The 12,469-nt window shown below is 36.6% G+C and overlaps 1 protein-coding gene across 1 annotated transcript in view; it reads left to right on the forward strand.

Annotated features, from left to right (window-relative positions):
• Positions 1–12,469, forward strand: part of GRM5 (glutamate metabotropic receptor 5) — a 510,413-nt gene that overhangs the window by 187,175 nt on the left and 310,769 nt on the right. The window contains 1 exon segment of the mRNA XM_024761761.1: positions 3,898–4,147. Within this exon segment, the coding sequence (XP_024617529.1) occupies positions 3,898–4,147 (250 nt within the window).

Below are 12,469 nucleotides of genomic sequence, written 5' to 3' on the forward strand. Positions count from 1 at the left end.
GGCCTCTCACTGTTGTGGCCTCTCCTGTTGCGGAGTACAGGCTCCGGGAGCGCAGGCTCAGCGGCCATGGCTCACGGGCCCAGCTGCTCCGCGTCACGTGGGTTCTTCCCGGACTGGGGCACGAACCTGTGTCCCCTGCCTCGGCAGGCGGACTCTCAACCACTGTGCCACCAGGGAAGCCCCTACGCTTACTTTTTTAATGCCTACTTTTTAATTTATGGAAAGTAGACATCTCTTAATTCACATATATTCTTACTTCTTCTCAATATAATTGTATTATTAGATTAATCTCATTTTTTTCAGATTCAAATAATTCTGTTAATCATCTCTCTCTTGCTTTCTGTATATCTTAACTTCCAAATAGTGAGTGGAGTATTTTAATAACCTTCCCTTTCTCATCAACTCTCCCTGCTTCCACATCTCAACCTAAAATCTTCCTCTGCTGTAATTTTCATTGGTAAGGTTGGTAACATATATTTTCTATTGCATAATAAGTCTACCTTGCCTATATGTGGACTTATACAGTTGAAAATTAATAATTGACATTTGCATCATTACAATTATAAATAGTGTGAGCTAAGAGTCAAGTCGGACTATGATTACATTTTCTTCTCATAATTCCAAGCCACAGACCCTCTGCTACTTAAAGAAGAATGTCTAATAGATTCCTTCTTACTTTTGCCAGATGCTTAGTTGAAGCCACAGACTAGTTTCATATTTTACACCATATCTTCCTTTTTCTAGCACCTTTGTTTCCTTGTTGGAAAAATAAATCTTTGCTTCCTCACCATTTTTCTCATTCTATACGGTGCTTGAAATCTATTTCATTTTCTTCAAGAAGCCTATGAAATTTTTATAGTTTCTCCTTTCTTTCTTTCTTTCTTTCTTTCTTTCTTTCTTTCTTTCTTTCTTTCTTTCTTTCTTTCTTTCTTTCTTTCTTTCTTTCTTTCTTTCTTTCTTTCTTCCTTCCTTCCTTCCTTCCTTCCTTTCTTCCTTTCTTCCTTTCTTCCTTTCTTCCTTTCTTCCTTTCTTCCTTTCTTCCTTTCTTCCTTTCTTTTTTCCGCTATGTGGGCCTCTCACTGTTGTGGCCTCTCCCGTTGCGGAGCACAGGCTCCGGACGCGCAGGCTCAGCGGCCATGGCTCACGGGCCCAGCTTCTCCGCAGCATGTGGGATCTTCCCGGACCGGGGCATGAACCCGTGTCCCCTGCATTGGCAGGCGGACTCTCAACCACTGCGCCACCAGGGAAGCCCTCTCCTTTATTTTTAAATATACAATTCTAAAATGTAGTCATTATATCAACTACTGAAAATCTAAATACTACAAGCCTCCCAATTTTATTGAAATACATATTCCCATTTTTAATTCCCAACTTAGAATGGGTTTCTTTTATTAACTCAAAATGAGTATTCTGAAGAAATTTTTATGTTACACATATATTGCAACTGTTTCCTGTTTTAATTTTAAAGAATAATTCTTGGGCTTTGCTCTAACAAAATCATATTTCCCCCACTAGTTTAAGCTTATTTTTTAGTCTATTGTTCAGTATTAATGTCATTTGCTCCATGATTTGTTTTAGTTGCTCCAAGAGAGGGCATCTTAACTGTGTCTAGAATATTCTTTATAACCCCAATACGTGCAATTAATTAGGTTCAGGCTATCTATAAGATATTTTACATACATAAAATATAATATACAAAATACCCATATATTAGGCAGTGTTATCTGTGATTTTCCGGTGATAAAGCTGAGATTTAGAACAACCCAAGCTACATTAGAACTCAGATCTCTCTAATAACAAAGTTCTCTATGGCAAGGTGCTTCTATATATAACTTACTGTATAAACAAAAAAAAATGTTAAAACAAGTCTGTTGGAGAGGTGCTAAAGATTATAAATCTGTCAGGTATTTTTTGTTGTTTAACTATGAATATACTGAGAATTTTCGTTATTGCCATCACAATCACTATGCACCTAATATCATATTATTTATCCAAATGCCCTAGCGTTAATTAAAGCATCAAGTGCAGGGTAGTCAATTGAAAAATAGAGTTGGCTAAAAGTAATCAGAAAATAATAGATTACTCAGGTTAGTGTAAGACTAATAATTTAGGCCCCTTTGCACATTTTTCAGGAAGAGCCCTTTAACCTTTGTTAATTGCAAAATAACTACATCGCCTACCTGCCATCATCATAGAGGTTTCTTTTTGCTTTAATTCTGGGAGAAGAGGGAAAGATGCAGCTGGGCCTACCAGTGTTTTTGGCTGGGACTCAAGCTGGCCTGTTCTGCTTTGCCCTTTACAGTTTGTTCATGAGGATAAACTTACACAAAAACCCACCCTCAAAGTCTGAGGCTCTCATCTGCAACAAGGCACCCCTGCTAAGATGGAGCACACACAGGGCCAGGAGGGAGAGGATAGATTTTCAAATCAAGACTCTGCCATCTGCTTGTTAAATGTGAACTTCAGTTTTATCAGCTGCGAAGGGAAGATAATAGTACCTTTATCACAGAGTTGGTGTAAGTAGCATGAGCTCATATATATGAACTAACTTTCCAAACATCAAAATGTTACATGAGTGTAGTTATTTATAAGTTATCTCTATTATCATTGTACAGTGAAATGTATGCAGTCGAATGACTTGTACTTGCTTGTTCATTTGAGATTAACTCCTCCTGATGAAATGCCATTTCCTAGGTCTAGTTGATTGCTAGGCCACTTACATCCCACAGCTTGGCTGTCTTGTAATAGTCGCCTGTATTTCTCAAATCAATCGCCCTTACCCACCTAATCTTTTGAAAACTCAGAAAATGAACCTGTCATAATTTATAGGGCCTCAGAAGGCTCCCAAAATATCTAAACTTGAAGCATCATGACCTTTAAATAGGAAAGAGAAACACAGATATAATTGGGCTTCTGAGTCTCGTAAAAGTCAGCTGTAGAAGAATGGAGGGAGCAGAATCTTCACTCTTAGACAGATCTGTGAATGGAATGGAACTTTCCACCTACTGGGGATATTAACTCTGGGCCACTGTAAACCTAACTGCCTCATCTGTTTTCTTATCTGTAGAAGGAGGTCATAATATATTTCTCAATATATTCTTCTGAGAGTTAAATGAGGTCACATATATAATAATCTTGATACACTTCCTGGCCTATAAGTGATTGTCAATATTGATCCCCATGTTTCATAATTTTAAAAGGCCACCATCAGTCCTTAACCCCAAAACGTTGCAAAATACTTTGGAATTATTCCCGCATATATCGGTAATTTTTCAATGGTTATATATAATAAAACTTTAAATGTTTTAAATGAGCTAATACATTTATCTGTGACAAGACTAAAATCTCAATCAAGGATCTGGAATTTTCACTTGGGATAAAACCACAAACTCTCATGATTATTTATGAAATATATGGATAATATTCTATAAAATAAAATACTCTAAGATATTTGTACATCTATACTATATAAAGTATATGTATTGCATCTGTGTATAATGTCTTTAAACACAAAAATCTGAATCGGTGGGGTAAGAAGATCATATAATGAGAAACAAAATGAAGTGATACAGAATGAAAAGATAGCAGATAAATGTTTTCCATCATCTCACATTAGAATATGAGTTTTTTTGAGTCAAAGGGGGAGCCAAATTGCTTGTATTTTTGTAATATTCTCTCTGAGTGAAAAAGTTTTAAATGATCAATGCATATATGTATCCTGTAGTTTCATTGTAAACTGCCCAGATAAGCAAGTCAGTGAAAAAGCAAAACCTCACTCAGGTCTTCAGGTTCCAAATCCAAAACTACCAGGTGACCTTCATGTTCCCAGCACTTCTGCATTCCAACTCTACCCAATGAATCCAACACTCTCCCCTCTGCTTATCTGTTTCCACACAGGCAACTATGGAGAAAGTGGGATGGAAGCGTTCAAAGATATGTCAGCCAAGGAAGGGATTTGCATCGCTCACTCTTACAAAATCTATAGCAACGCGGGGGAGCAGAGCTTCGATAAACTGCTGAAGAAGCTCAGGAGTCACCTGCCCAAGGCCCGGGTGGTGGCCTGCTTCTGCGAGGGCATGACGGTGAGAGGTCTGCTGATGGCCATGAGGCGCCTGGGGCTGGCAGGAGAATTTCTGCTTCTGGGCAGGTAAGTGACAAGGAGAAAATTCACCTGGAAGTAAAGTCAGGAATTTGGGGAAATCAAAGGGTATCTTTTGGTGCCTAAAGACAGATGCTTTGGAAGCTTAATCTGTGTAGTGGAAGTAGAGCTTAAAAATCGTAAAACAACAGAGCCTGAAAATAATCATGGAAAATAAGTAGATATGCCATGTGCTGATTACTGATAATGACAAGAATCAACATATGAAAATGATGAGTCCTTCAGTCCTCAAAAACTAATTGTAAGGAAATGAGAAGGATTTTTAAATTCTTGCATAATTCCCTTGGAGGTAAACACATTTCAAACTTTATGCTGTTGCTTCTGAAATTGATTCTGAGAATGGCTATGTAAGCTTGTTTTATAAGATAGAATCTTAGACTTTGGGGATGGAACGTGAGGAATTGCTTCTAGAACTAATTGTAAAAGCATTCGTAATTTGGCTCGTTATTTTATATTGCAGAAGTGTTATCACGGCACCTGATCACACTCACATTGTTACCAGACCAGTTTCTAAAAGATCAACTTCTGCAGGGACTGACTTTCATTATCTGGATAATGCACTTGATTGGCACAGCTCAGCTCATTTCTTCCTGATCCTGTTGAGTCAGCGTATTAGTTAGGGTTCTGCAAAGAAATAGAAACAGTAATGTATGTCTATGGAGAGAGATACCCAGGAGAGTCAGTGTTACAGCTGTGGTCTGAAAGCTGGCAGGCTTGAGACCCAAGAAAAGCCAATGTTTCAGTTCAAGTCTGAAGGCCAGAAAAGACTAATATCTCAACACAAGCAAGTCATGAAGGAGTTTTACTCAGCCTTTTTCAGGACTTCAATTGATTGGATGAGCCCACCCAATTTAGGGAGAATAAACGTCATTATTCAGTCTACCCATACTAATGTTAATCTCATCCAGAAACACCCTCGTAGACAGAATAATGTTTGGCCAAACGTTTTGTCACCCTGTGGCCCAATCAAGATGTCACATAAAATTAATCATCACAGTCAAGTCAACACCATAGTTTTAACAGGTGAATGCAGTTCACCATTTCATACCTTTAAAAAGTTACCATGTTATCACATATCTTTTCTCAATAGGTAGCCAACTTAAAGAACAGAGAAAACCTTCAGAACCATTGCATCTTTCTCAGTATTACTGTCCAAAATAAAAAGCCAACTCACTTGTTATTAACTTTTGATGGCTCATTATAGAAAACATGCTTCCTTTATTTGCGAACATGTGTAACTGACCTTCTGTGATCAGACTTCGCTCCTACTCAGCTACATTTTATGACAGCTAGTTTATGTACCTAATTCGTTTCTGTCTGAGCTGATGGCAATAGATTGATGGGACTGTTTTATATGAGGCCAACCATCCTTCATAAAAATGATACTGAGATTCCTTTCTCATCGATGCCATACATTTTGTCTAAAATCATCCCTAGTTGGCAAGAGTGATGCATCAGTTCATTTCATGTAAATCAAGAACATTCTCACTGCCAATATTCTGAAAGTCCAAAGTGCAGTGTTACCAGTGGGATAAAAAGAACAAGAAAGAAAGATGCTGGCTTGAAACAGTCCTGTTTTTCCTTGTCGGGGGGGAATGGGGGATAAGGGATTCTGTAGCTCCTGTCTGCTGCTTTGCCAACATCAATAAACAACTCAGCAGCACTTGTTTTTCAGCCATATGTTAGGTCACAAACAAATGTTTTTTGATCACATGTACCCAAGAAAAATAGGTTGGTATCTACTGTATTTGCCATTTTCCATCTACATTTTTTGCCAGCAGCATCACAAGGCCAAAATTCAATATTTTGTATATTTAAAATTTTATTCTGTATATGCTGTTTATAAGTTCCTTTCAAATCATTTCATCCATGAAATAATAGATTTATAACCTTTAATTATATTTCCTAATTCTCTCATTTATTGGCCAATAATAATTCAACATTTGCTTGAGCACCAGTTCATCTTTGAGCAATCGTTGTTAGAAAAATCCTCCTTTCTCTGAATTTTAAAAATGTCTCTCTGTAGTTTCCACATCTTGGATCATATTATTTTCTTTGCAGGTGACATGTGATACTCTTTACAGTATTTGGAAACAACATTATGGTCCTTAGTCCCCTTCATCTTCTCATGAAATCCCCACTTCTTCCATTCCTACTTCTTCATAGTGAAAAGGCACTGTGGGTATTAATAAAACCATTTATCAGGACCATCTATAGGGTCATTTATCAACTGTTGTGTGCCAATTACTGCACTAACCACTTTACATGCATTGTTTCATTTAATTATTCATTTGACAAATATTGAGTGGCTAGTATCTGTTAAGATGCTTGGAATACATCAGTGAACAAAATAGACAGTAGTCACTACCCTTATGGACCTTACAGATGATAAGTTAGATAGAAGGAAATAAGTGCTGTGAAAAAAATCTAAGAACAACTTGCATGATGAGTACTATTATCATCTCCATTTTATAGGCAAGGACTCTTAAGACTCAATAAATGCTGAGAAATAATAATATGATATATAGATGTATGCCATGAAGGCAAAATTTTAAATGTCTGTAAGTCTAGGAACTGAGCAGTTAGCACTACGTTCTGCTGCTTCTTAGTAAGTTTAAAATATTCCTGTTAGTAAAAGTGGAGGTCTAGGACACTGAGCAGAAAAGCAGAACTTAATAGTTGTAAGAGAATTTAGAACATCTATCCACTCTCATTTTACAAATGAGGAAACTGATACCACAAACATTTGAATGACATGGTCAAGGTCACACAAAAACCCAATTACCATGACTCAAAATCTTGTGCTTTTCTCTACTAACCTGTCTCCTATAGAATAGAAACAGGGGAGAAGTTATAATCTGACAGCAAATCCCTGGTTCTTCATAGACCCTCGGTGGAGAAAAAAAAAACTATCCTAGATAATTCCAATTGAAGTTAGCATTTTTATATTAATGTTCCCTCCTAAAAACTCTTACTCAACTCACCCTACCCTATACTCCTCCTAGAACTTTAAGATAATTTTGTTTGCATATACTCCCCAATCTCTCTTTCTGCTCCTTCCTTCCCCTACCCCCAACTCAAACTTGGGTGGATAGTTCCTATAAACTAGGAGTCAAAGCTAAGAGAAAGACTCTGTATTCAGAACTTCCTAGAGGTTTCCACATTTAACAGCTATAGTTACTTAAAAATCTATCCAGCTGCCTTGGGACAGGCATGTTTAATGGGGTCATTCAACTAAAATGTAAGGCAGGTCTAAGAACTCTGCTGCCAAGACAACCTCATCTATCAACATACCTCACCATCTGTGTTGCACATCTGTAGAATGTTAGAGTGACATAGACCTGGCCACTGGGTCTTCTCATTTGAACTCTGGTTAATCTGTTGTCTTAGTGACAATAAAAATGTCCTCTCCAGGTCCTGGAAATAGTCTTGCTAAACACTTTAGCCCTGGCAGCAGGATGAGATCAATAATCTGAATGGTAATGACATTTCTAAAGGGGCTGATTTTTCTAGAATGGATACAGTGTTTTAGATCTTGACTTGGGAAAATATTATTTGAGATGTATTATTTACAAGTTGTAAGCCTAAAAATGTGGAAACAAGGACCAATTTTTAGCAAATTAACAATGTAAAGATCTTTTTATCTTATCTATGATTAACTAAAACTATTTAGCTATTTGAATTAAGAATTTCTGTCCTTCAATGTTATTATAGTTACCAGGACGCAAGAAAAAATGTACTTAAATTTCAAAACTAATGGGAATTATTACCAGTGTTTCTTTTCTTTATGCACAGGTTACTGATTTCAAGCCACATTTTTTTTTTAGCTTTTAAAATGTTTTCTTAAATTGAAGTATAGTTGATTTACAATGTTGCATTAATTTCTTCTGTACAGCAAAGTTATTCAGTTATACATATATATATACTTTTTTCATATTCTTTTCCTTTATGGTTTAATCTCAGGGTATAGAATATAGTTCCCTGTGCTACAGAGTAAGACCTTGTTGTTTATCCATTCTACATATACTAGTTTGCATCTGCTAACCCCAAACTCCCATTCCATCCCTCTCCCATCACCCCCCCTTACCCTTGACAACCACGAGTTTGTTCTCTATGGCTGCGAGTCTGTTTCTGTTTCGTAGATAAGTTGATTTGTGTCATATTTTAGATTCCACATGTAAGTGATATAATATGGTTTTCATCTTTCTTTTTCTGACTTACTTTGCTTAGTATGATAATCTCTAGGTCCATCCATGTTGCTGCAAATGGCATTATTTCATTCTTTCTTATGGCTGAGTAATATTCCATTGTATTGATATATATGTACCACATCTTCTTTAACCATTCACCTGTTGATAGACATTTAGGTTGTTTCCATGTCTTGGCTATTGTGAATAGTACTGCTATGACCATAAGGATGCATGTATCTTTTTGAATTATAGTTTTCTCTGGACATATGCCCAGGAGTGTGATTGCTGGATCATATGGCAACTCTATTTTTAATTTTCTGAGGAACCTCCATACAGTTTGCCATAGTTGCTATACTATTTCACCCCTCTAGTTGGTCACAAAGCACCAAACTGATCTCCCTGTGCTATGCAGCTGCTTCCCATTAGCTATCTGTTTTACATTTCGTAGTGTATATATGTCAATGCTACTCTCTCACTTCGTCCCAGCTTCCCCTTATCCCTCCCTGTGTCCTAAAGTCCGTTCTCTATGTCTGCGTCTTTATTCCTGTCCTATCCCTAGGTTCATTAGAACCTTTTGTTTTTTAGATTCCATATATATATGTTAGCATATGGTATTTGTTTTTCTCTTTGTGACTTATTTCACTCTGTATGACAGACTCTAGGTCCATCCACCTCACTACAAATAACTCAATTTCATTTCTTTTTATGGCTGAGTAATATTCCATTGTATATATGTGCCACATCTTTATCCATACATCTGTCAATGGACATTTAGGTTGCTTCCACGTCCTGGCTATTGTAAATAGTGCTGCAGTGAACATTGTAGTACATGTCTCTTTTTGAATTACGGTTTTTTCACAGTATATGCCCAGTAGTGGGATTGCTGGGTCCTATGGTAGTTCTACTTTTAGTGTTTTAGAGAATCTCTATACTGTTCTCTGTAATGGCTCTATCAATTTACATTCCCACCAACAGTGTAAGAGGTTCCCTTTTCTCCACACCCCCTCCAGCATTTACTGTTTGTAGATTTTTTGATGATGGCCATACTGACCGGTGTGAGGTGATACCTCACTGTGGTTTTGATTTGCATTTCTCTAACGATTAGTGATGTTGAGCATCCTTTCATGTGTTTTTGGCAATCTGTATGTCTTCTCTGGAGAAATGTCTATTTAGGTCTTCCGCCCATTTTTGGATTGGGTTGTTTTTTTTTTTTTATATTGAGCTGCATGAGCTGCTTGTAAATTTTGGAGATTAATCCTTTGTCAGTTGCTTCATTTGCAAATATTTTCTCCCATTCTGAGGGGTGTCTTTTGGTCTTGTTTAAGGTTTCCTTTGCTCTGCAAAAGGTTTTAAGTTTCATTAGGTCCCATTTGTTTATTATTGTTTTTATTTCCATTTCTCTAGGAGGTGGGTCAAAAAGGATCTTGCTGTGATTTATGTCATAGAGTGTTCTGCCTATGTTTTCCTCTAAGAGTTGGATAGTGTCTGGCCTTACATTGAGGTCTTTAATCCATTTTGAGTTTATGCTTGTGTATGGTGTTAGGAAGTGTTCTAATTTCATTTTTTTACATGTAGCTGTCCAGTTTTCCCAGCACCACTTATTGAAGAGTCTGTCTTTTCCCATTGTATATTCTTGCCTGTTTTGTCAATGATAACATGACAGTATGTGCGTGGATTTATCTCTGGGCTTTTGACCCTATTCCATTGATCTATATTTCTGTTGTTGTGCCAGTACAATACTGTCTTCATTCGTAGCTTTGTAGTATAGTCTGAAATCAGGGACCTGATTCCTCCAGCTCCATTTTATTTTCTCAAGATTGCTTTGGCTATTCGGGGTCTTTTGTGTTTCCATACAAATTGTAAAGTATTTTGTTCTAATTCTGTGAAAAATGCCATTGGTAGTTTGATAGGGATTGCACTGAATCTGTGGATTGCTTTGGGTAGTATAGTCATTTTCACAATGTTGATTTTTCCAATCCGAGAACATAGTATATCTCTCCATCTGTTTGTATCGTCTTTAATTTGTTTCAGCAATGTCTTATAGTTTTCTGCATACAGGTCTTTTGTCTCCTTAGGTAGGTTTATTCCTAGGTATTTTATTCTTTTTGTTGCAATGGTAAATGTGAGTGTTTCTTTAATTTCTCTTTCAGATTTTTCATCATTAGTATATAGGAATGCCAGAGATTTCTGTGCATTAATTTTGTATCCTGCTACTTTACCAAATTCACTGATTAGCTCTAAGAGTTTTCTGGTGGCATCTTTAGGATTCCCTATGTATAGTATCCTGTCAACTGCAAACAGTGACAGCTTTATTTCTTCTTTTCCGAATTGCATTCCTTTTATTTCTTTTTCTTCTCTGATGGCCATGGCTAAAACTTCCAAAACTATGTTGAATAATAGTGGTGAGAGTGGGCAACCTTGTCTTGTTTCTGATCTTAGAGGAAATGGTTTCAGTTTTTCACCATTGAGAATGATGTTGGCTATGGGTTTGTCATATATGGCCTTTATTATGTTGAGGTAAGTTCCCTCTATTTCTACTTTCTGGAGAGTATTTATCATAAATCAGTGTTGAATCTTCTTGAAAGCTTTTTCTGCATCTATTGAGATTATCATATGGTTTTTATCCTTCAGTTTGTTAATAAGGTGTATCACATTGATTGATTTGCATATACTGAAGAATCCTTGCATTCCTGGGATAAAACCCACTTGATCATGGTGTATGATCCTTTTAATGTGCTCTTGGATTCTGTTTGCTAGTATTTTGTTGAGGAGTTTTGCATCTATGTTCTTCAGTGATATTGGCCTATAATTTTCTTTTTTTGTGACATCTTTTTCTGGTTTTGGTATCAGGGTGATGGTGGCCTCATAAAATGAGTTTGGGAGTGTTCCTTTCTCTACTGTATTTTGGAGGACTTTGAGAAGGATAGATATTAGCTCTGCTCTAAATGTTTGATAGCGTTCTCCTGTGAAGCCATCTGGCCCTGGGCTTTTGTTTGTTGGAAGATTTTTAATCACAATTTCAATTGCAGTGCTTGTGATTGGTCTGCTCATATTTTCTATTTCTTTCTGGTTCAGTCTTGGCAGGTTGTACTTTTCTAAGAATTTGTCCATTTCTTCCAGATTGTCCATTTTATTGGCATATAGTTTCTTGTAGTAGTCTCTCATGATCCTTTGTATTTCTGTGGTGTCAGTTGTTACTTCTACTTTTTCACTTGTAATTCTGTTGATTTGAGTCTTCTCCCTTCTTTTCTTGATGAGTCTGGCTAATGGTTTTTCAATTTTGTTTATCTTCTCAAAGAACCAGCATATAGTTTTATTGATCTTTGCTATCATTTCCTTCATTTCTTTTTTATTTATTTCTGGTCTGATCTTTATGATTTCTTTCCTTCTGCTAACTTTGGGGTTTTTTGTTCTTCTTTCTCTAATTGCTTAGGTGTAAGGTTAGGTTGTTTATCTGAGATGTTTCTTGTTTCTTGAGGTAGGATTGTATTGCTATAAAATTCCCTCTGAGAACTGCTTTTGCTGCATCCCATAGGTTTTGGGTGTCGTGTTTTCATTGTCATTTGTTTCTAGGTAGTTTTTGATTTCCTCTTTGATTTCTTCAGTGATCTCTGGGATACTGAGTAGTGTATTGTTTAGAATCCATGTGTTTGTATATTTTACAGTTTTTTTCCTGTAATTAATATCTAGTTTCATAGTGTTATGGTCGGAAAAGATACTTGATACGATTTCAATTTTCTTAAATTCACCAAGGCTTGTTTTTTTACCCAAGATAGGATCTATCCTGGAGAATGTTCCATGAACACTTGAGAAGAAGGTGTATTCTGTTGTTTTGGGGTAGAATGTCCTATAAATATCAATTAAGTGCATCTGGTCTAATGTGTCATTTAAAGCTTGTGTTTCCTTATTTATTTTCATTTTGGATGACTTGTCCATTTGTGAAAGGGAGGTGTTACAGTCCCCTATTATTATTGTGTTACTGTTGATTTCCCCTTTTATGGCTGTTAGCATTTGCTTTATGTATTGAGGTGCTCCTATGTTGGGTGCACAGATATTTACAACTGTTATATCTTCTTGTTGGATTGATCCCTTGATCATTACATCGTGTCCTTCTTTGTCT

Source organism: Neophocaena asiaeorientalis, unplaced genomic scaffold, assembly GCF_003031525.2.
Source record: "Neophocaena asiaeorientalis asiaeorientalis breed wild unplaced genomic scaffold, Neophocaena_asiaeorientalis_V1.1 scaffold605, whole genome shotgun sequence".
In the NCBI taxonomy this organism is placed as follows: domain Eukaryota; kingdom Metazoa; phylum Chordata; class Mammalia; order Artiodactyla; family Phocoenidae; genus Neophocaena; species Neophocaena asiaeorientalis.